This window comes from Rhinoderma darwinii, chromosome 10, assembly GCF_050947455.1.
Source record: "Rhinoderma darwinii isolate aRhiDar2 chromosome 10, aRhiDar2.hap1, whole genome shotgun sequence".
NCBI classification, from domain to species: Eukaryota; Metazoa; Chordata; class Amphibia; order Anura; family Rhinodermatidae; genus Rhinoderma; species Rhinoderma darwinii.
In genome coordinates, this window is record NC_134696.1 from 21,262,896 (window position 1) to 21,288,050 (window position 25,155).

General features: G+C 41.9%; 1 protein-coding gene and 1 pseudogene across 1 annotated transcript in view; one reads left to right on the top strand and one right to left on the bottom strand.

Annotated features, from left to right (window-relative positions):
* Positions 1-8,348, top strand: part of NPHP4 (nephrocystin 4) — a 159,787-nt gene extending 151,439 nt beyond the window's left edge. The window contains exons 28-30 of the mRNA XM_075839481.1: positions 1,457-1,636; positions 5,352-5,492; positions 7,051-8,348. Of these exons, the coding sequence (XP_075695596.1) occupies positions 1,457-1,636; positions 5,352-5,492; positions 7,051-7,221 (492 nt within the window). The 3' untranslated portion in view covers positions 7,222-8,348. The remainder of the gene's footprint in view (positions 1-1,456; positions 1,637-5,351; positions 5,493-7,050) is intronic.
* A 10,096-nt stretch (positions 8,349-18,444) lies between these two features.
* Positions 18,445-18,563, bottom strand: LOC142662771 (5S ribosomal RNA; annotated as a pseudogene).
* Positions 18,564-25,155: the final 6,592 nt, after the last annotated feature.

Below are 25,155 nucleotides of genomic sequence, written 5' to 3' on the forward strand. Positions count from 1 at the left end.
CTATTGAAACAACATGTTCATTCGGCTGAGCAAAATGATAATAGGGTCATTAGGACATATAGCGGTTGGACAATGACTTCTCAGTGTCTATAGGCAGCTTAGGAGAGATTGTTTATTTTATCTGCAGGCTGTAGATAGGTTGACACGGCTGTTTTAATCGTTACGCTCGGCCGTCTCATTCCGTATCCTGCTTTGTTTGCTTCAGTTGCCTCGTAATTTAATTGCAGCTCTAGATTAGAAGGCACGCTGCTGATTAACATTCATCTCGACCCAGCGAGACGTAATACCAGGTCTCTGCAGTGGAGATAAAAACAGCCCTGAAACTTGTCACAACATCCATGGTCGGAATAGGCGGCGACGATGTTGTTGATTTATTTTTATAATTTGTATTATTAGTTTTCTGTTTTATAACTGGTGTTTATTATGGTAGTTTTAAGTATAAAAAATATATATATATATTTAGATATCAATATATTTCTGAGCTCTAATAACTGTACATTAGCTGTAACGAGCCTTGCATCTGCGTTATAGTCACATGACTTCTATAGATTTTCTACATCTGGAAGTAAACAATGGTTATTCTTATCTAAGACATTTATAGCATAGACACAGCATATGCCATAAATGTCTGATATGGGGAGCTGGCTGCATATGTCCGCTGCTCTTTCCATTGTTTAGGAGCATGCGTGCTCGGCTGTTTCTGTAGCGCCCTTGAATGGAGAGAGCCGCACACACAGACAGTACGATGGTTCCCCAGCATTAGGATGACGATATCGCTAAGAGATGCCATCACATTCTGATCGCTGGGGGTCCCGCTGTTAGGACGACCACTGATCCTGAGAAAGAAGGGGCCATAGCATTGGTTTAGCGCTGTATCGCCTTCACAGTTTTTCCCTGCACAGCGACGTACCCGGCCACCGGCTGTGCAGTGAACTTACAGTATGACACAGTAACATTATGTCAATCAAAATGGCCATACGTGTGTTATCTGCTTTGAATACTGGCAGGCGGATGATGATTTATATCCACAAAATATTACTAATTTTTACCAGGGGAAAGCACAGAGCTAGAGGTGTTGTCATGGGGACTCTGAAGCAGAAGAATTATAGGCATTAAACACCTGTTTGTAACTTTTTTCATACAGACTAAATAAGCTTTTTAATAACTCATATAATGGTAATGATCATTGTTATGGCTTCATGTCTGCAAACCGTGTCTGTTAAGACGTCGTTTTGTGTGATAACCTTTCTCTTAACAGTGTCCTCAAGCAGATTTATTTGGCTTTCTGATAGTAATTAAGGTATCTATAAATTAAACTGTGGCTTTACTTGCACCTTATTGACATTGGGGTGAGAAGATTATCTTAATGTTCTGTAGTCCCTTGAGATCTGTCTTTGATGTTATGGAACATGTAAAACTACTTTTTACCAATTATTGTCTTTTGTTGCATGTGTAGATTGACCCTGAGAGCGTGTTTGTTCTCCCTCCGAATGGTATCCAGGATCTGCACATTGTGGTGCGCCCCCTAAAGGCCGGCAGTAAATTCATCTATCTCAATTTGGTTGATGTTGATCAACATCAGCTTGTAGCGTCCTGGCTGGTTTGTGTATTAAGCCGGAACCCAATTATTTCCAAGGTAAAGTACAAATAAAAACCTCATGTCATTAAATGAGCTTTATCTTATTACTATAACGTTTGGACTCCTGGTGACTATATAGCCAAAGCTTCTGTAGAATCGTCTGACTTCCGCTCGCATATTCAAGCCCCTCAATAACTTGTTCTTGGTTTCCGTTATTGTCTTATCCATCTCGCATAATTATAGCCAACATCACAGTTTGCGGTTCTTAGTTTCCATTATAAGTGTAAACCTCATTTAAATCAGGATTCTGGTATTTGGCACCCACAAAAACGGCGACTCAAAAGCATCTAGACCGGGAACGTGTCTGTTCTCCCTTTCTGCTTTGGATTAGTTAAACCTGACTATACACACTAGATAAAAGTTGTCCGAACCTGCCGATTTCGGTGGGATTGGCCAACAATCTAATGTGTATGGGTGCTTCTCGACCTTCCCTCTACGGCAGATGTCAGGGAAAAGAAGGATGAGGCCTGTTGGATTTTCACATGCTTGATCCTTTGTTCCCACAAGAGATAAGCCGCTATTCGAGGTTTCTGGCAGCTGCTTATTCTCCTCTCCCGATTAAACATGCACGCTCATCCGTGCCAAAGTTGCATGTTTAGTGGAGTCGTTGAAATGGCCTAAGGGGGTGGATCAATGTCAACAAATGCGCTTCTTTCTACTTTAGAGGGATCATTGAGGGGCAGGCTCTACATTATCAGTCACAGACCACTTGATTTCAGCTCAACCTTCCCCCAACTGATCTTCTTGTGGCCTATAGTAAGGGCCCTTTGACACTCGGCAATTATCGGGCGGACAAGCTTTTATAGACGCTCGTTGCCGATAATTGTCTTGTGTAAACAGGGCACCGATCAGCAGATGAACGCGCAAATGTATGGGGACGAGCGATCGGAGTAACGACCGCTCGTCCCCATCCATAGCTCTGTTGTGACAGGAGCAAACGAGCGCCGATCAATGAGCTGTCTCGTTGATCGGCGCTTGTTGCACCGGCCAAAATTGGCCCGGTGTAAGAGGACCCTTGGTTTAGTTGAGTAGTGGGTTCTAATGTGTGTGAGGGCATATCGACTCTCCCTTTGGGGAGGATATTTAGGATTTCTTCAGTCTTACGATGGATGACGCAGATGTGAATAGACTCTTAGAGCCGAGATAACCTTAATAGAGACAAAATGGTTTTCTTTTAATAACTGAACTGCGCTGATATTTAACCCCCTTTGCAATTATGTAGAAGGGGATCTTTGTAGCTGTTTGGCAGCTGAGCAACAGTTCTAATTTACTAGCACATAATTGTCTATGAAGTTATAATGCATCTGTGGCCGATCTCCAGTCTGAAATCTATCACGGCGGGCTCCATCCATCATCAAGATTTCATTCCGCCTTTACTACCCTCTTATGGATTGTGTTACAAAGTTACAGAAGTTGTTAACAGAAACTTGTTCACTTGTTCCTCGCAACCCCTTCATTATCAATCACCTGAGCCGCGGCCGGTTATTAAGACCATCCAAACCTCCTGATACGCACTTTTGTGTTCCTGTCCAGAATATTTAGTGATTATCCAAGAGATTCAAAATAATAACTTCTGTATTTCTTTTATAACAACCCAAAATACTATAATAAAATTACCGTAGGTCAGACAAAACCAAAACATTTTTCAAATGTAATCCATAAAAATAAAATAAAGTTCCTGTGTGTAGGTATTGCTGTTACAGTCTTGTTATGGCGCCCTGCTGTTTTTTTCTATTCTCCCTAATGTGTCCAGTGCCGTGGTCACACATGCTCAGTAGCGCAGTCCCATGCTCTTGTACATGGCAGCGGAGTGGTTCCCGCTATAGTGCAGGTCAGCCAATAAGCTGCTTCTTCTCCGACAAATCAAAAGAACACCAGGGGGCGCCACAACAAGTATGTTACTGCAATATTTGGACACAAGAGTGTTTTTGTGTAATCTAGCGGAGAAAATGTTATATTTAAAGGGGTTTTCCCATGAAGGACATTGATGACATCTCCACAGGATATGTCATAAATGTCAGATGGATGCGGGTCCCACATCTGGGACCTGCACCTATCTCCAGAATGGGGCCCCCTAATCCCTGTTCTAGCTTTTTGTGCCCCACTCTCAATTAAAGAGCCCTTGAAGATACTACTTGTTACATATCTTCCCAGCCGCTATACTCCTTTACATTTCCAGCTATTATTTTACATTATGATAAATTACCGGAGCATTCTATCTGAAAGGGGTTATTACAAGCTGACGTGTATAATTTTGCTGGGCTGTTCGTTGTTAAAACAATTTGAATTAGTATGTCGAGCGCTAGATCCTGGGGGAGCAGAAATGAAACATTACAATCTGAAAATATTAAAGCTCTCCTGTAATTTATTTCTAAAAGTGCAGAGCAAGCTGAACGAGGCGTCAAACTATCCTAATGGAAACGAATGAACAAGTACGAGAGGGCACGGCACCTCCCCAGGACTGGGCGTCGGGTTGCTCAGCAGGATTAGGCTGGACCCGTGCTTTGAGTCAATCATTAACACTTTTGCAGTTTGTAATAAGATTTAAAGGATAAATCCGCCTTCATAACCAGTTTTTTTTCCCACTGCATCTTTAATAAAAAATGAAGCAACTTTCCACTAAGTCTTGATTAAACATCTCCTACCATTTTGTGTATACAGCTCCCATACAGACATATGCATCTCCATGGTAACAGACTACAAGCAAATCCTTTGTTGTCTAATCTTATTTTTTCCTTTCTTCTTACTAACCTACCATATGTAAGTTAGTAAGAAGCAGGGGACAGATGGAAGAGAGTATGACTGCCGGATCAGACTACACCGTTTTTGTTTGTAGTCTGTAACCATGGAGACACAGGAAAATATTTATATTCCCCATGAAATAACAATTCTGGAGCATCTTTGCTTATAACCCTACGTTGTGCCGTTCCTCTGTTATTCGTCCTAGAAATTTTTGAATAAATTGATAACTGGGTGTTATCATTTCCCTTGTCAAATGGGCGTGTCCCTACACAATCTGGCACTGTCCAATCAGTGCTGACAGATTGAGCAGGGATACACCCTATCGACAATTAGGGATACACCCTATCGACAAGGGGAAGTGTCACACCCAGTTGTCAATTTATTCATACATTTCTTTGATGAATAGTAGAGGAACGGCACAACATAGGGTTCTAAGAAAAGATGATGCAGAATTTTTTTTTTTAAGGGGAATATAAGTATTTACCAAAAATTGACATGTCAGGAGAGGTGACCAGTCCTCTGTAAGACGTGCACATATACTCTTTAAGGGGTAAGGATGTAATTGTACTTTAAGGCTGGATTCACACGAGCATTTTCCGTCCGTAATGGACGGAACGTATTTCGGCCGCAAGTCCCGGACCGAACACACTGCAGGGAGCCGGGCTCCTAGCATCATAGTTATGTACGACGCTAGGAGTCCCTGCCTCACTGCGGGAAAACGGTCCCGTACTGTAATCATGTTTTCAGTACGGGACAGCAGTTCCACGGAGAGGCAGGGACTCCTAGCATCGTACATAACTATGATGCTAGGACCCCGGGTCCCTGCACTGTGTTCGGTCCGGGACTTGCGGCCGAAATACGTTCCGTCCTTTATGGACGAACACGCTCGTGTGAATCCAGCCTTAGACATGCTGGTAAGATGTTTGAAATGTATAACCAGGTAGCCAATCCCTTCTTTATGTCTTCATAGGCCTTTGAAATAACAATGTCTGCCGGAGAGAAGGGCTGTAACAAGAGGATAACTTACACGAACCCGTATCAGACTCGGAAGAGGTACTCGCTCCAGAGCAACCGGCCCGATCTGCTGCAGTTCAAGGAGAACACCTTTGAGGTAACGGTCACGTCTGTCTCCGTTTCTTTCTTACTTTACAAAACATTTTCTCTGAAGACAAACAAATTACTAGCCCTTCTTTTCTCGTCTTCTGTCATATAACTTAACATTTCTCTTTCCAGGGTAGAGATTTTTCTGGGAAAGCTGGGTGATAAATCGTACGGCCACCATTGTAGCTCCCACAGGCGTTATCTTCCACCAAAACGCCTGAATGCCAGGTCAGCCAAGTTATGCGATTGTGCACCCTGGGGTGCAGAGGTTGCAGTTACGCACAGGCCCTGGAACCTAAGGGGGTGCAAAAGGTCCATCTGTCCCATATGAGGAGACCAGTTGATGGGCTAAATTTTGCACCGGGTCCAAAAGCTTCAAGTAGCACAACTATATACAACCCCCACATCACCATATCCTGTAATTCAGGGTTGTTGAAGCTATAAATATCTGCGATATTTCACCCAGCTTTCTCAGAAACAGATCATTCAAAAACAACGGAGTAGAATTTTTGATAATTTGACTAAAGGGGAGAACAAACACGAAGTGTATATGTACACGAGCAGGATTTGTGGAGTTTTTTTTCCACCATTATAAGATGCGTCAGTTGCAAAAATGGTGGTACAAATGCTGCAGTTTTGCCGAAACCGTGCCGTTTTTTTGCCACAATAAGCAAAAGCCCCCACAAATCCTGCTCTAGTGAATAAACCCTAAGGCCCTGTTCACACAGTGGAATTTTTGCGGCGGATTTCACCGCAAAACTCTGCCACTCATTAATTTCAATGGGAGTCAGAGGCTTCTTTTTCCCGCTAGCTGATTTTTTTCAGCTAGCGGGAACAAAATGCGTCCTTGCCTGATCTTTGGGCAGATTCCGCCCGAACCTCCCATTGAAGTCAATGGAAGGATTTCTGCCTATCCACCCAGCTTTCCGTTCATGTCCTTCATTTATTTAAAGGAGAAGTTTCACCCATTATGCAAATGAAAACAACACGTCCGCCATTTCTGACTGCAGTTTCACTGAACCGGACAAGAACGGGGCAGATGACTTTCCCCTCTCACCATTGTGTTCGCTGCTTACATATTCAATCTGCTCTACCTATTTAATATATTCTAATTGCAAGGTACGACCGGTCATCCGTACTCACCGCCGACACTCGTAAAGCGAGTGATTCAAATGCCACGGCTGGCGACTGCTCATGGGAAGTGACTTTGAAAGTATTTAAAGGTCTCCTGCACCTCCTAAATCAATGTGTATTATAAAGCCATATTCTACTATAATATTAAGAGGATATGGGTCCGACAAGTTCACCTTTATAAAATTCGTAATATTCATATGCATCGCGGACGACCGTAACGGCGGGATCATTCTACGTGACAGAACAGAGGTTACATTTATAGATGATACTTCCCAGTCCTCTGGATAATTCACTGGTGCGGATGATCTATTAACAGTGTTTACTTTCAACTTTCAATGCACCCAGGGAAACATTTTATCAATCCCAGTGATCGATGATGATCTTAAAGCCACGGTACCGCTCAACAACTCCTCTGTTTGATCCGTTTCTCGTAGGTCGGCCCCAGTGAGATGTACACCATTGGATTGCGCTTTGCACCTGGCGAGAGCAGCGGACAGGAAGAGATTCTCATATTCATCAATGACCACGAGGACAAAAATGAAGAGACGTTCTGCGTGAAGGTCAATTATGAACCAGCCAATAAGAAAAGTTCTTTAAAGATTTAGATTAAAGTGTAACTCTGGGCAAAAACTGGAAAGTCATTCTTTACCTAAAATCTTGGTGTCCAACATTCCTAAAGTTTTACTTATCTCTTTAGGTCTTAGCTAAAACTTGTGCCAGGCATAACTACCTGAGTGTCACTTTCATGAACCGCACAGGAGTCTATAGGAAATAACTTTCTGTGACTATTTGTGCCTTGTTACACCACGTGCGGACACGGCAGGGCGAGTTATGTTCTATACAGACTCCTGGGTGCCTTTATGGCTACTGCACTCAGATAGTCCTGCCTGGTGCAAGTTTTGGCTGAAACCTGCTGCAGGACAGTGGATGATCTCAGAATGTGTGACAATGGGACGAGTTGAAACTTTTAGGGGCTGTAGGTCACCAAAAACTACATTTCCACTTTTTGCCTGGAGTGTCACTTTAAATGAAATAATTTTTCCATCTTAGTTTTTTGGGGATATGAATGTGGAACTTTCACAAGATCTTCATCAAGGCCACTTTTAAAAAAAATGTGAAAAAATACCTTATTCCTGTGCGGATTTATTTGTAATTAAACTTACTGTAAGTTTTATGATTGGGTCCCTATGACAACACTTCTTGTCTGGTGCTTCTGTGGTTCAGCATTGTCACGAGAATATCATATGGACCCAAATCTTCATACACAGTGTCCACATCCTAACAAGTCAGTAAGGAGGTAGACATTCATGTGAATGGAGAATTAGATCCACACAACGATGGGGGTTGTAACAGAGATGAAACTTGAAGGAGTTGTTCTTAGCAACCAATCAGATTGCTGATTTTGTTTTCTAAAAGGCCTTAGAAAAATCAAAGCTAATTGGTTACTATGAGCAGCTCCTGTTTTTTTCCTTTTCTTTATAACGTTCCCTCAATGCACTTATGATAATACTGAATGCTTAAACAGGAAGTGTTATCATAGGACAGACACAGACGAGCTCTTCTGATGGCCTGTAACATATTTATAACGCACTTTTTTTCTTGCAGTTGATTGAAAGTTTTATATTGTATAAAATATCTATTTTTATAAGATTTGTTTTAACTTTATAATCGTTGTGTTCACTTTGTACACAGAGTTTAAAATAAAGTTTTTGTTATTGCGCCGTTTTGCTCACGTACGGCTATTCGGACAGTTATTCCTTTATATATGGATGCCGCAGTCCAAGTTATGGGTTTTAGTCAGAGGGTAATAGAAACCTATAAGGAATTCAATTTTTACAAGCCAGTGTGTGAATAGAGGGCAACCAAAGGAAAAAAAAAATCGTATAAAATGACAGTATTTCAGGAGACCCCTGTATTCAGTAATGGTTTTCTTTTCAATATTAATTGTATAATTTTCTTTAATGTGTCATCCCACAATTCCATGAGGCCCTGTAACTAATCCTGACTTCGCTGGTTAACGAATAGAATTCTAGAAATACAGTAAACACTGACACACATTCAATAAAAAGAGGGGGAAGATTATAACTCTGTGATTTATGTTATTTGGATCCTGTGGAAAGCTGAATGACAACTCTGTAGGTACTGGTGGCCATTAGTGGTTGTTCCCAATATCTGTCACCCATGTAAGGGACCAAGCTAAAAGTGCGAAAGTAGATACAAAAGTGGGGAGATCCATCAGCAAGGTAAATCGGAGCAGTTTAATGATTATACATACACCCCAGCCATGGCTATAATCTGGAATAGACCATCATGGATACTATGAATATCTGAAGTGACCACATGTCATGTTATTAAAGGGAAACTCCACACATACCCTGATTTTCCCCATCCCCATGATAAATATTCATTAGCAAGTCCTAATGAATCCTTCTCTAGCCACGCTGTTTTCTATGTAGTAGTTGCATTATGTTCCGGATGTTGCTTAGCAACAGAGGAAGTAGCTGCTGGGTGACCACTCCAGATCTCCATGTTGAACGGAGGATCTTGGTGAGTTGGATATTTTTTTTTTTTTGCTTTAATGTGCATTACCACCACTTTATATCCTGGTTGCAAGAGAGAAAAAGATGAAGGCCAGACCTAGAATATTATCGTACCAGTTAATGAATAGAATTCCATAGTACAGTGAAGACTGACACTTGTACAAAACAGAACAGTAATAATAAGGTGAGAAGGGGAAGAACATAACTGGATAGCCAAAAGGTGGATCCTGGTGAGCTGGTGGAGTGCATTCATATAGACCACCAGCACTTCACATACCGTGTGCGAGAGAAAAGAAGATGGAGGCCAGTACCCACTGCTGATTCTTGATTTATTGGCAAAGGGGTAGAGGGGCAAATATTTTTTCTACAGTTTAATAATAGGGTTAACCGTAATCCTACCCGTCTTTATTTTAGACTATTGGTGGGTATTATGGTTTCATTCTAAATATTTATTCATGTAATCATTTATTTAATCTGTCATCCCACATATGTATGCACCCTATCCACAGGACGCCCTATAACTATTCATCCTGAGCTTCCTGGTTCATGAATAGAATTCTATACTACAGTGAAGACTGACACAAAGAAGTAGGAAAAACCAGCGGGATAAAAAACATAACTCTGCATAACAAAACAGATGTAAATGCCATAGAGGGTTTATTGAAAGCTGGTTGGCAACCCTGTGGGCATGAAAATAATGACAAATGTGGTCACCAGGAGTGCGGTGTTTTGACATTGGTTCTGTCGGTTTCCAGTATCTGTTACCTGTCACTTCTGCTTCACTCCATCCTATTGGTCATTAGTAAAATTCTAATTTGGTTAAATTAATGAATAATTACACTGGGTTTGTGGTCTTTTAAAGGGACACTCCAGGCAAAACTGATACCTGTTATATCTGTAGTACAGGGTCAGAAGGGGCGGGGCATGACACAAGGTTTCTAATATCACTAAACATGCTGCCATGGTACAGAGGGTCCTATCACCCTTGGCTTCATTTAATATTTATGGAATATTACAGAGACGTCACCCCCGACACTTACTGTGTGTCTTCTCTTTAATATTAAGATCTTGAAGGCTGAAGATCAAAGCTATTACATCCCAGGTCCCTGTATTAGATTTCTCTTAAATAACAACTTAAATCACCGGCGCTGTTGATGCCGCTGCTCTTTGTAGCGAGTCAAGAATGACCTTCAGCTCTTCGGCTGCCGCGCAGCTCTCTGAATAATGATTGTTACTATTGTATCCCTCCCGAGCACCTTGACACTCTTCTTGTCCAATTAATGTATCTCAGCAGAGGTTATAGAATTCCCCAGTGCAGAATGGATCCTCTGTTTAACTCTATGGGTGTCCTGAGCCGCTCTATATGTCAACATATAGAAACCTATAGAGAAGAAAAGCGCCACGGCTGGTGCTAGGTGAGCACATAACCATGGTGGAGTAACTGGAGTCACAACATAAAGTGCCTACCTTTCAGAAATGACTTCAGGGACATAGGCAATGTCGCCAAAACGGCACCAACCAAAAACATACGAACACATAACCATTCCAACCACAGTGCCTTCATAACTGCCAGGGACAGTCGCAGTATCCCCATAACAGTGACGGCCACTTTCCCCATAAATGCTACAGCAACAGTGTCCCCATCAGGGCCAGACTGAGACAAAAAAACAGCCCTGGCACACAAGCCCCATCAGCCAACACACTCTGTCTAAAACTGGCCCTAAGCCCCCCAGTCACGGCACACAGCGCACGTCGGTCGATTCGGTCCAAAGTGATTTCTGTTGAATGTCAGATTACCGCACTTTTTTATGAGGTGAAAATGCGTTCCGGTGGAGCAGCGAGCTCACAGTTTATGTGCTCGACATTCAGCTTTCCCCCTTCCCCATAGAGCAACACCTACGGGGTGATGGAACTTGATTGAGTGATAAGTATATTGCTGAAATCTGCAATAATGTTCTGTAAAAGAGAACTGGTTCAGCCGCATAAGTAACTTTCTTATGCAGCAACCTCCTCACTACACCACCTCCACCCAGCGAGGTATCCTCTCAGACAAGGCCACACTTCAGGATATGAACCAGGGTCCACACAGAAGACACTGCTTAAGCACCAGACCACCAGCTCAGGCTGATCTCTGAGCTTTCTTATTGTCCCCATAAACGTCACTTCCAGCAGGAATAAGAACATGTCGTCTTTGGAAGAGTTTGTTGCCAACAGTTGAAAGCAGAGGTAGCGCACTGGTAAAGATTTCTGCTAATAAATTTGAGGTGTGAGGACCATGTGAGTTCTATCTCCAGGATCTCCAGCCTTAAAAGCAGTTAACCCCCAAGCCACCGTGCCTTCATTTCCCAATGCCATCCAAGATTTTTCTTCTTGAAGGTCCGAATGCCCGTTTTTAAAAGAGGTGAAAAATGTGTCCTTGTAAAGCGGCTGTGCAGCTATCTCACAGCTTGTGTGGTCCAAGTTGAGTGAAAGCATCACTTGTGTACAATGTGGGTTCTAACCCCCATGTTGTCCTCCTGGTGACCTTCGGCAGCTTCCCCTTTCCCAAAGTGACTTTTGCAAGCCTCATTTGCATAACTACAAAAATGGTCATAACTTGGCCAAAAATGCTAGTTTTTTAAAAATAAAAACGTTACTGTAATCTACATAGCAGCGCCTATCTGCTGCAATAGCAGATAGGGGTTGCAAAATCTGGTGACAGAGCCTCTTTAAGCACCAGACCACCAGCTCAGGTTGTTCTCTGGGATTTCTTATTGTTCCCATAATACCAAATGTAATCATTACTTCCAGCAGGAATAAGAACATTTCATCTTTGGAAGATTTTCTGACCAGTTCTCGACATTAGATGTAGTGCACTGGTAATGTTCTCTGCTGATGAATTAGAGGAGTCAAGAACATGTGGGTTCTGTTCCTATGATCTCCTCCTTGGGTCTCAGTTTTGAATGTCTTTCACCAGTTTAGGTTCACAAGGCGAGGCATTGTTTTAAAAGAGAAATGCATTGCCTTGTTCAGCGTCAGCCGCTTGTCAAAACTTCAATCACCAAATTCATATAAGTGAGGAGACCACCATCTACCACACAAGCAGCACACAGGCTGCTTTGAACCTAGAGACGTGGGCTAACTCCATAGCAAACCAGGATTAGGCACTTAAGCGCCAAGCCACCACACCATCATGCTGCTTCCTGCTCAGCTCCCTAATGTGATCTAAAGTTTTTCTTGTTGAAGGTCCACGTACCCCATCTTTTAAAGAGGTGAAAAACAAAAAAAACAAACAAAAAAAACAAACAAAAAAAAAAAAAAAAACAAAAAAAAAAACTGCTGTGCAGCTAGCTCACAGCTTGCGTGATCCAAGTTGCGTGCAGGAATCACTTCTAGACAATGTGGGTTCTAACCCCCATGTTGTCCTCCTGGTGACCTTGGGCTGCTCCCCCTTTCCCAAAGTGCCACCTATGGAGGGTTGGATTCTGATAATTGTTTGAGTGATGAGTATATTGCTGAAATCTGCAATAATCTACTATATAAATACAGCTGTCTCAAAAGAGACAGCTGCATAAGTAACTTTCTTATGCAGCAACAATCTCACTACACTGCCTCCACACCACTATAAACACCACCCAGCAGAGCACCTTTTTAGACAATGACACACATCAGGATTTGAACCAGGGGCTGCACAGAGGACACTCACTGTTTAGGGTGCAGCTTAAGCACCAGACCACCAGCTTAGGTTGTTCTTATTGATTTCTTATTGATTGATTTCTTATTGATCCCATAAGACCAAATGTAATCATTACTTCCAGCAGGAATAAGAACATTTCATCTTTGGAAGAGCTTGTTGCCAGCTCTCAGCAGCAGAGGTAGTGCACAGGTAATACACTCTGCTGTTGAATTAGAGGTGTCAGGAACATGCAGGTTCTATTCCTATGACCTCCTCCTCGTGTCTCAGTTTTGAATGTCTTTCACCAGTTTAGGTTCACAAGGCGAGGCATTCTTTTAAAGGAGAAATGCATTGCCTTGTTCAGCGTCAGCCGCTTGTCAAAATTGTTGGAAAAACTTCAAGCACCAAATTCATATAAGTGAGGAGACCACCATCTACCACACAAGCAGCTTTGAACCTAGAGACATGGGCTAACTCCATAGCAAACCAGGATTAGGCACTTAAGCGCCAAGCCACCACACCATCATGCTGCTTCCTGCTCAGCTCCCTAATGTGATCTAAAGTTTTTCTTGTTGAAGGTCCACGTACCCCATCTTTTAAAGAGGTGAAAAATGCATTTGGGTAAGGCTGCTGTGCAGCTAGCTAACAGCTTGTGTGTTCCAAGTTGAGTGCAGGAATCACTTCTACACAATGTGGGTTCTAACACCCCTTGTTGTCCCCCTGATGACCTTGGGCTGCTCCCCTTTCCCAAAGTGCCACTTATGGAGGGATGGATTCTGATACCTGTTTGAGTGATGAGTATATTGCTGAAATCTGTAATAATCAACTATAAATACGCAGCAACAAACGTCACTGCACCCACACCACTATAAATACCACCCAGCAGAGAACCTTTTTAGACAAGGACACATCAGGATTTGAACCAGGGGCTGCACAAAAGAAACTCACTGTCTAGGGTGCAGCTTAAGCACCAGACCACCAGCTCAGGTTATTCACTGGGATGTCTTATTGTTCCCATAAGACTAAATGTAATCATTACTTCCAGCAGGAATAAGAACATTTCATCTTTGGAAGAGTTTGTTGCTGGCTCCCAATAGCAGAGGTAGTGCACTGGTAATGCACTCTGCTGATGAATTTGAGGAGTCAGGAATATGCTGGTTCTATCCCCAGGATCTCCTCCTTGTGTCTCAGTTTTGAAAGTATTTCACCAGTTTAGGTTCCCAAGGCGAGGCATTCTTTTAATGGAGAAACGCATTGCCTTATTGAGCATCAGCCGCTTGCCAAAAACATTGTCACCTTCCCTTCAAGCACCAGCAACAAACTCGTATACGTAAGGAGACCGCCATCTAACACACAAGCAGCATGCTTTGAACCTAGAGACATGGGCTAAGTCCATAGTAAATCAGGCCTAGGCAGCTCCCCCTCTCCCAAAGTGCCACCTATGGAGGGATGGAATCTGATACCTGTTTGAGTGTTGAGTATATTGCTGAAATCTGCAATAATACACACACACACACACACACACACACACACACACACACACACACACACACACACACACACACACACACACACACACACACACACACACACACACACACACACACACACACACACACACACACACACACACACACACACACACACACACCTTAAAAGAGACAGTTTTATAAGTAACTTCCTTATACAGCAGCAATGGCACTGCACCACCTCCACACCACTATAAACACCACCCAGCAGAGTTCCCTTTTAGACAAGGCAACACATCAGGATTTGAACACAGAAGACACTCACCATTTAGATACCACTTAATCACCACACTAAATGGATTGTGCTTAGTTTGGTCTCTTTTCCCTCTTATTGTCTCCAAATGTAAACGTCACTTTCAGGAGGAATAAGAACATGTCATCTTTGGAAGAATTTGCAGCCAGCTCTTGACAGCAGAGGTAGTACACTGGTAAAGTTCTCTGCTGATGAATTAGAGGAGTCAGAAAAAAGTGGGCTCTATCCCCAGGATCTCCTCCTAGAAAGCCCTTCACCAGTGCAGGTCCGCAAGGTGAGAAATGCATTGCCCTGTTGAGCACCAGCCGCTTGCAAAAATAGTCAGGAAAACCTTTAAGCACAAGCAGCTAACTCGTATAAGTAAGAAGACTGCCATCTACAACACTTTAGCCCCAGTCACAGCGCTCTCATGAGACGATGTGGTCAAAAGTGACTTCTGTTGAAAGTCAGATTACCGCGCTTTTTTTTATGAGGTGAAATATGTGATCTGGTGGAGCCGTCGTCCTGCAGCTTATGTGTTCAGACACAACAGTACATGCCACTAGCACCTTATTAGTAAAACGCTTTATCGCTGGCAGCTGAGAAAGATATTCACAGGACTGACGGGCTTTTTTTTAAATGTATATTTCTTGATAAAGAATGGCAGGAGGAGACATCATGTTCCACAGGAGCGCTTCTCTAAGGGGTGTAGGAACCTCAATATAAATCAAGTGGAAAAATAAATGACAAATTCAAATTACAAAGACGTGATATATATTTTTTTCTTTTTATAGATGATCTTGACAGAGCAAATATAAAGCAAGAACATTTTTATTATTTTTACATGGAAAGAAACCAAACAACAGGAGGCGAGATGATCATTTTAGGCACAACTCCGAGCAGTAAAGCTCATTTAAAGTGCAGATGGTCTTGTCCGTCCCCCCATCACCTTCATTTATTAACCCTTCTTCTCCCCACTGTACAGTAGTTTATACTTCTTATTCTTACTAAAGATATTGCACAAATATTATACAAGAGAACGGTGTCAGTGACATCTAGAGAAGCCGAGGAGTTCATTAAAGGGGGTTTCCACCTTCTGACAACTGATGACCTATCCACAGGATAGGTCATCAATACATGATCTGTGGGGGTTTCGACCCCCCCAACCTCGCACAGATCAGCTGGTCCGATGCCTCCGTGCACTTACATGCCGGAAGCAGTTGGCCCCTTTAACGGATTACGTCTAAACCAACTTTCTGTACCGCTTGTTAGAGCCGGTTCACCACAGATAACACATCTGAGAAACAGTTTTGAGACCGACACAGATTTTGGTTTTCACAACATTTTCTGCTTCATTGTTTTTACATCTTTTTGTCGGATGTTTCTATGGTTACTGAAGTACAATTATAAACATTTCATAAGTTTTTAAACTTTTATTGACAAATACATCAAGTTTATGCAAAGACTCAATATTTACAGTGTTGACCCTTCTTTTTCAAGACTTCGGCAATTCGCTCTGCCATGCTGGATGTCAGCTTCTGGGCCAAATCCTGACTGATGACCATTTCTTACCTAATCACTGCTTGGAGTCTATCCCAATTTCTGTGTTGTTGTTTTTTGTCCACCCATTTTTTGAGGAGTGACCACAGGGTCTCAATGGGATTGAGCTCTGGGGAGTTTTCTGGTCATGAACCCAAAATGTCAAAGTTTTGTTCACCGAGCCCCTTAGTTCTCACTTTTGCCTTGTGACATGGTCCATCATGCTGGGAATAGCATTGTTCATCACCAAATTGCTCCTGGATGCTTGGGAGAAGTTACTCCTGGGTGGTTGGGAGAAGTTGCTCCTGGGTGGTTGGGAGAAGTTGCTCCTGGGTGGTTTGGAGAAGTTGCTCGTGGGTGGTTGGGAGAAGTTGCTCCTGGATGGTTGGGAGAAGTTGCTCCTGGGTGGTTGGGAGAAGTTGCTCCTGGGTGGTTGGGAGAAGTTGCTCCTGGGTGGTTGGGAGAAGTTGCTCGTGGGTGGTTGGGAGAAGTTGCTACTGGATGGTTGGGAGAAGTTGCTCCTGTGTGGTTGGGAGAAGTTGCTCTTGGAGGATGCTTAGATACCATTCTTTATTCATGGCAGTGTACTTAGGCAAAGTTTTGAGCCCACTCCCTTGGATGAAAAGCAACCCCACACATGAATGGTTTTTAGGATGCTTTACTGTTGGCATGACGCAGAACTCATGGTAGCGCCCACCCTTTCTTCTCTGGACAACCATTCTTCCAAATGTCCCAAACAGTGTGAAGGCGGCTTCATCAGAGAAAATAATTGTACCCCAGTCCTCTGCAGTCCAATCTCGGTACTTCCTGCAGAGAACTGTCCTCGATGTTTTTCTTGGAGAGAAGTGGCTTATTTGCTGCCCTCCTTAACACCAGGCCAGCCGCCATAAGCCTTCACCTCACTGTGCGTACAGATGCATCAACACCTGCCTGCTGCCATTCCTGAGTGAGCTCTGCTCTGGTGTAGAACCGATCCCGTAGCTTACTCTTGGCACTTGCTGGACTTTCTTGGCCGCCCTGAAGCTTTCTTCACAGCAATCGAACATCTCTTCTTGAAGTTATTGATGATCCGATAAATGGTTAAAGGGGTTTTCCCAGCAGGGACATTTATGACATCTCCACATTATATGTCATAAATGTCAGATAGATGTGGGTCCCACATCTAGGACCCGCACCTATCTCTAGAACGGGGCCCCCTAAACTCCATTCTACCGCTCTGTGTTGCGGCTGAATGAAGTGAATTCCGACCATAAAAAAGGTTATATGGTCTTGAGTTACAAAAACAACGTATCTCACTGAGCTACGCTGTTTATGTAAGTCCCATACAACTGAATGGTAGTTACGGAAACAGCGCAGCTCGCATGCTACGCTGCTTACGTAACTGCCATTCACTACTATGGGAGTTACGAAAACAGCGTAGCTCAGCGAGTTACGCAGTTTTCTTCTTCATGGTCGAAAATCACACGCATTAGCCGCATCACAGATCGGAAGAACGGAGTTTAGGGTGCCCCGTTCTAGAGCTAGGCGTGGGTCCCAGACATAGCCTGACTGGGACTTAAAATCAGCCCTGGCATTTTTAAGCACACAGGCCCCCCGCAGGCCATACGCAGCCACCAGTGTTGGGCTGGGACCACCTTTCAGCTATACAAGACACGGGGAGATTTATTAAAACAGGTGTAAATGAAAAGAGAAATAGTCCTGATAGCTCCAACTGCAATGAATCCACTGCGTTCCCACGAGACTAATGAACATGCTAGTTATTCTAGAGGAGTTTTTTTTGCGGAACCGGAAAAAATTGAAGCAGACTTATTTCTGCTGCATGTGAATGGGGTATAAAATAGCCCATTCACTATTAATAGATGCATAATGTTAGTGGATTTGAAAGGGATTTAGGTGTGGAATCTGGGACTTAGTCCTAATCAAATCCTGATTGCGTGATCATGGCCTAATACTGACGTATAAAGATTGCAAATTATACCAGTATACAATGCTAAAATGTCACCATACTGTAACTAAATAGTATGATTTCAATTTAAAGCTCCGTACATATATACAGCACCAGAACAAGCTCAGCACATAAATACAGCACCTGCACAAATACAGCTCAATTTAGTGCAACCCCTGCCTTATAGGTTTGTACGGTGTAAAACTACAGCTCCCAGCATGGACCGAACAATGGTAAGGATATGCTGGGAGTCGCTGTTTCCCAAAAAAAAAGAGAACCACCCATCATCTTGCTGCAGATCATACAGTGACTACAGTACTGATTAGAGGCAGAATATACATTTATATTAAGTGACTCACCGGTGACGTCTCAGATTATTTTTTCTTAAGGTCAACAGCACCACGGATTCCCAGACAGTCTCCCACACTGGTACTAGCGAGGACTTAAGCCGTGTAACTTCTGCGATCAGACGAGAGCAAGCACATTCAGCTTAGAACGGCCATTGACATCTCAGATTCTTTTTCTCTTTTCTTCTCCATCCGGTCCAGACCTCTATGATGACTTCTCCCGGCCACGATTGACTCTGCAGAGTTTGCCGCTCAGATGTCTTCAGCTACTCACTATTCAAACATTTCTGTACCTACAAACGAAGATAAAATTCTCATGGTGACACACACTGTACCCCTGAATATAATAACTCCATACACTGTGTCCATGATTATAATAGCACCATACACGGTGTCCTTGATTATAATAGCACTATACACTATGTCCCACACACAGTCTGCTCCCCGTAGATTGTGCCCCCATAGAGCCCCATGTAGATAGTGCCCCCATAGAGCCCCCTGTAGATAGTGCCCCACATATAGCGCCCCCTGTATATAGTGCCCAACATATAGCCCCCTGTAGATGGTGCCCCACATGATGTAATCGCGCCGTCAGCATCATTAAAAGGTGCTGATTGGCGGGTCAAGTAATTGTAAGGCAGGTACAGGAGGGGCTGGTGGTGGCTGGTTTTAGTGGTGCCTCCGCCCAGGGCTGATTCTAGCTTTTCTGCTGCCTGAAGCGAAAATTGAAATAGCGCCCCCTAGATCTTGATTGGCATCCCCCTGACTGTTCTATATTACTACCAGCCCTCTCCATTGCCTTTTACTCCCCTGGCATGCGCGGTGCAGCGATGAATCCGGGCAGAGTACACCTCGCTGAATGGTACGTGCTCATGGAGTGCAAGGAAATGGCGCATCCAAGAAAGTTGGAGGAGATTGGTAGTGATGTGTAACAGTCAGGGGGATGTCAACCAAGCATGGAAAGGTGGGTTTGCAGTTAGGACTGTGTGACTCTACAGGATAACGCCACCGACCCATGACCCTTAATAGAGTAATTAGCATATAACATGCACTATTTTAAAAGTTGATTTTATGGATTTTACTGCATCTGAATCAAACATACAGGGGAATGTTTGGAAATATTGTCAGGTCATGTATTACCCCATGGTGACGGTTCAAGGGGTTAAAACTACCAGACAGGTTTCGATTAAACATACAATGGATTGCAACAATGCCATCTGCTCTGCAATTTTGTATTATAAACATATCCTATGTAATTACAGGACCAGAACGAAGCTCATACATGTATACACACACATACACACACCAGAACCAAGCTCATATATACACTACCGTTCAAAAGTTTGGGGTCACCCAGACAATTTTGTGTTTTCCATGAAAACTCACACTTATATTTATCAAATGAGTTGCAAAATGACTAGAAAATATAGTCAAGACATTGACAAGGTTAGAAATAATGATTTTTATTTGAAATAATAATTTTCTCCTTCAAACTTTGCTTTCGTCTTGGAATGCCCCATTTGCAGCAATTACAGCATTGCAGACCTTTGGCATTCTAGCTGTTCATTTGCTGAGGTAATCGGGAGAAATTTCACCCCATGCTTCCAGAAGGCTCTCCCACAAGTTGGATTGGCTTGATGGGCACTTCTGCGTACCATACGGTCAAGCTGCTCCCACAACAGCTCTATGGGGTTGAGATCTGGTGACTGCGCTGGCCACTCCATTACAGATAGAATACCAGCTGCCGGCTTCTTCCCTAAATAGTTCTTGCATAATTTGGAGGTGTGCTTTGGGTCATTGTCCTGTTGTAGGATGAAATTGGCTCCAATCCAGCGCTGTCCACAGGGTATGGCATGGCGTTGCAAAATGGAGTGATAGCCTTCCTTATTCAAAATCCCTTTTACCTTGTACAAATCTCCCACTTTACCAGCACCAAAGCAACCCCAGACCATCACATGACCTCCACCATGCTTGACAGATGGCGTCAGGCACTCTTCCAGCATCTTTTCAGTTGTTCTGCGTCTCACAAATGTTCTTCTGTGTGATCCAAACACCTCAAACTTCGATTCGTCTGTCCATAACACTTTTTTCCAATCTTCCTCTGTCCAATGTCTGAGCTTTTGCCCATATTAATCTTTTCCTTTTATTAGCCAGTCTCAGATATGGCTTTTTCTTTGCCACTCTGCCCTGAAGGCCAGAATCCCGGAGTCGCCTCTTCACTGTAGACGTTGACACTGGCGTTTTGCGGGTACTATTTAATGAAGCTGCCAGTTGAGGACCTGTGAGGCGTCTATTTCTCAAACTAGAGACTCTAATGTACTTGTCTTGTTGCTCAGTTGTGCAGCGGGGCCTCCCACTTCTCTTTCTACTCTGGTTAGAGCCTCTTTGTGCTGTCCTTTGAAGGGAGCAGTACACACCGTTGTAGGAAATCTTCAGTTTCTTGGCAATTTCTCGCATGGAATAGCCTTCATTTCTAAGAACAAGAATAGACTGTCGAGTTTCACATGAAAGCTCTTTTTCTAGCCATTTTAAGAGTTTAATCGAACCCACAAATGTAATGCTCCAGATTCTCAACTAGCTCAAAGGAAAGTCAGTTTTATAGCTCCTCTAAACAGCAAAACTGTTTACAACGGTGCTAACATAAGGGTTTTCAAGTGTTTTCTAATCATCCATTAGCCTTCTAACACAGTTAGCATACACAATGTACCATTAGAACACTGGAGTGATGGTTGCTGGAAATGGGCCTCTATACACCTATGTAGATATTGCATTAAAAACCAGACGTTTGCAGCTAGAATAGTCATTTAGCACATTAACAATGTATAGAGTGTATTTCTGATTAATTTAATGTTATCTTCATTGAAAAAAACTCTGCTTTTCTTTCAAAAATAAGGAAATTTCTAAGTGACCCTAAACTTTTGAACGGTAGTGTATTTTTCTAATTTCATACAACCTCTTTCCTATATTGTCAAATCAAGTTAGGGCTGAGCTGCAATACCAAATTTAAGATAATGAGGTCTAGTTGCAGTACCAAACACAGCCTAATGACAAGAGTGGCGCTTATTTTGGAACAAAGACATATTTTTGAAATTTCATACAATCGGTTTAACTAGAGTTCGATGGAGAAGCCTTAAGTGAAGACATTTCTAATGCCATATCCGCTACACCATGGCTTTATTTTCGATTATTTCCTCAGCTTTAAATTCACAGACAATATTTCCATAACATACATTTTTAATTAATCAGTCAATCATTTTTATTTCTTGGCACTTAATCAATTCAGAGTTAATCAAATGAGCGGAGGAGCCACAGAGAAGGTGCATGGATAGTATAGATGGAAATAATAAATGCAATCACTGCCTAATTATTTAGAGTGGAAGTCAGATTTTATAATGTAATTTTACTGTTTCTTCATAGATATATGCAGATTTAACATTCTTATTAAATGCAAAAAAGATATAGATGTTCCTGAACATGGAGACCTGCGCCGCATCTGTGGAGACTTCAGAATATCATTATGTCTGCTCAGAAGTGTACAAAGTACTTCTCTGTTGGTGGAGCACTGGGATTACTTTGATATTAGCACAGGTGGGTAAAATAACACTGCAGCCTATCTACAAGAATATGGCTAGTATATGACTCCCCCTTATGTGCAAGAATACAACTTGTATAATACTGCCCCCTATGTACAAGAATATAACTACTATAATACTGCCCCATATACAGGAATATAACTACTATAATACTGCCACTATGTACAAGAATATAACTACTATAATACTGCCCCATACACAGGAATATAACTACTATAATACTGCCGCCTATATACAAGAATATAACTACTATAATACTGCCCCCTATATACAAGAATATAAATACTATAATACTGCACCCTATATACAAGAATATAAATACTATAATACTGCTCCTATGTACAAGAATATAACTACTATAATACTGCCCCCTATATACAAGAATATAACTACTATAATACTGCCCCTATATACAAGAATATAACTACTATAATACTGCCCCCTATATACAAGAATATAACTACTATAATACTGCTCCTATGTACAAGAATATAACTACTATAATACTGCCCCCTATATACAAGAATATAACTACTATAAAACTGCCCCTAATTACAAGAATATAACTACTATAATACTGCTCCTATGTACAAGAATATAACTACTATAATACTGCCCCCTATATACAAGAATATAACTACTATAATACTGCTCCTATATACAAGAATATAACTACTATAATACTGCCCCCTATATACAAGAATATAACTACTATAATACTGCCCCCTATATACAAGAATATAACTACTATAATACTGCCCCCTATATACAAGAATATAACTACTATAATACTGCCCACTATATACAAGAATATAACTACTATAATACTGCCCTCTATATACAAGAATATAACTAATATAATACTGCTCCTATATACGAGAATATAACTACTATAAGGCTGGGTTCACACGTGGCGGAATTTCACTTAAATTCCGCTGCGGACACTCCGCAGCGTTAATCCGCAGCGGAGCCGTTTCTCCATTGACTTCCACTTTAATTTAGCAGTGTTCGTTTAGACGATGCGTAAAATTCCGCTGCGGAGCATAGGCTGCGGAGCGGAATTTGGTGTCCGCAGCATGCTCTGTCTGTTGCGGAGCAGTGGCGGACTGGTTGCGGACTCATGGCGGAATTTCTCCATTGACTTCAATGGAGATTCTAATTTCCGCAATGAAGTCCGCAGCTGTCATGCACATGTTATGTGTGCTGCGGATGCGTTTTGCTTTTTTAACTTGACATTTCTTCATTCTGGCTGGACCTATGTATTTCTAGGTCTACAGCCAGACTGAGGAAGTCAATGGGGCTCCCGTAATGACGGGAGCGTTGCTAGGAGACGTCAGTAAATAGTCACTGTCCAGGGTGCTGAAAGAGTTAAGCGATCGGCAGTAACTGTTTCTGCACCCGGGACAGTGACTACCGATCCCAATATACAGCTACCTGTAAAAAAAATTGAAGTTCATACTTACCGAGAACTCCCTGCTTCTGTCTCCAGTCCGGCCTCCCAGGATGACGTTTCAGTCTAAGTGACGGCTGCAGCCAATCACAGGCCAATAACAGGCTGCAGCGGTCACATGGACTGCCGCGTCATCCAGGGAGGTCGGGCTGGATGCCGAAGGAGGGACGCGTCACCAAGACAACGGCCGGTAAGTATGAATTTCTTTGACTTTCACAAGGGAAAGTGCTGTCCCTTCTCTCTATCCTGCACTGATAGGGAGAAGGGAAGTACTTTTACCGCAGTCCGCAGCAGCTAGTCCGCATCAATTTACTGCACATTTTGGGCAGATCCGCAGCAGAATCTGCACGTGTGGCCATGCCCTAATACTGCTCCCTATATACAAGAATATAACTACTATAATACTGCCTCCTATATACAAGAATATAACGACTATAATACTGCCCCCTATGTACAAGAATATAACTACTATAATACTGCTCCTATGTACAAGAATCCAACTACTATAATACTGCCCCCTATATACAAGAATATAACTACTATAATACTGCCCCGTATATACACAAGAATATAACTACTATAATACTGCCCTCTATATACAAGAATATAACTACTATAATACTGCTCCTATATACGAGAATATAACTACTATAATACTGCTCCCTATATACAAGAATATAACTACTATAATACTGCCTCCTATATACAGGAATATAACTACTATAATACTGCTCCTATATACAAGAATATAACTACTATAATACTGCCCTCTATATACAAGAATATAACTAATATAATACTGCTTCTACATACGAGAATATAACTACTATAATACTGCCCCCTATATACAAGAATATAACTACTATAATACTGCCCTCTATATACAAGAATATAACTAATATAATACTGCTCCTATATACGAGAATATAACTACTATAATACTGCTCCCTATATACAAGAATATAACTACTATAATACTGCCTCCTATATACAGGAATATAACTACTACAATACTGCTCCCTATGTACAAGAATATAACTACTATAATACTGCTCCTGTATACAAGAATATAACTACTATAATACTGCCCCCTATGTACAAGAATATAACTACTATAATACTGCTCCTATATACAAGAATATAACTACTAGAATACTGCTCCTATATACAAGAATATAACTACTATAATACTGCCCCTATATACAAGAATATAACTACTATAATACTACCCCCTATATACAGGAATATAACTACTATAATACTGCTCCCTATATACATGAATATAACTACTATATACTGCCTCTATATACAAGAATATAACTACTATAATATGGCCTCCTATATACAAGAATATAACTACTATAATACTGCCCCCTATATACAAGAATATAACTACTATAATACTGCTTCCTATATACAAGGATATAACTACAATAATACTGCTCCTATATACAAGAATATAACTACTATAATACTGCCCCCTATATACAAGAATATAACTACTATAATACTGCCCCTATATACAAGAATATAACTACTATAATACTGCCCCTATATACAAGAATAGAACTACTAGAATACTGCCCCTATATACAAGAATACAACTACTATAATTCTGCTCTCTATATACAAGAATATAACTACTACAATACTGCCCCCTATGTACAAGAATATAACTACTATAATACTGCCCCTATATACAAGAATAT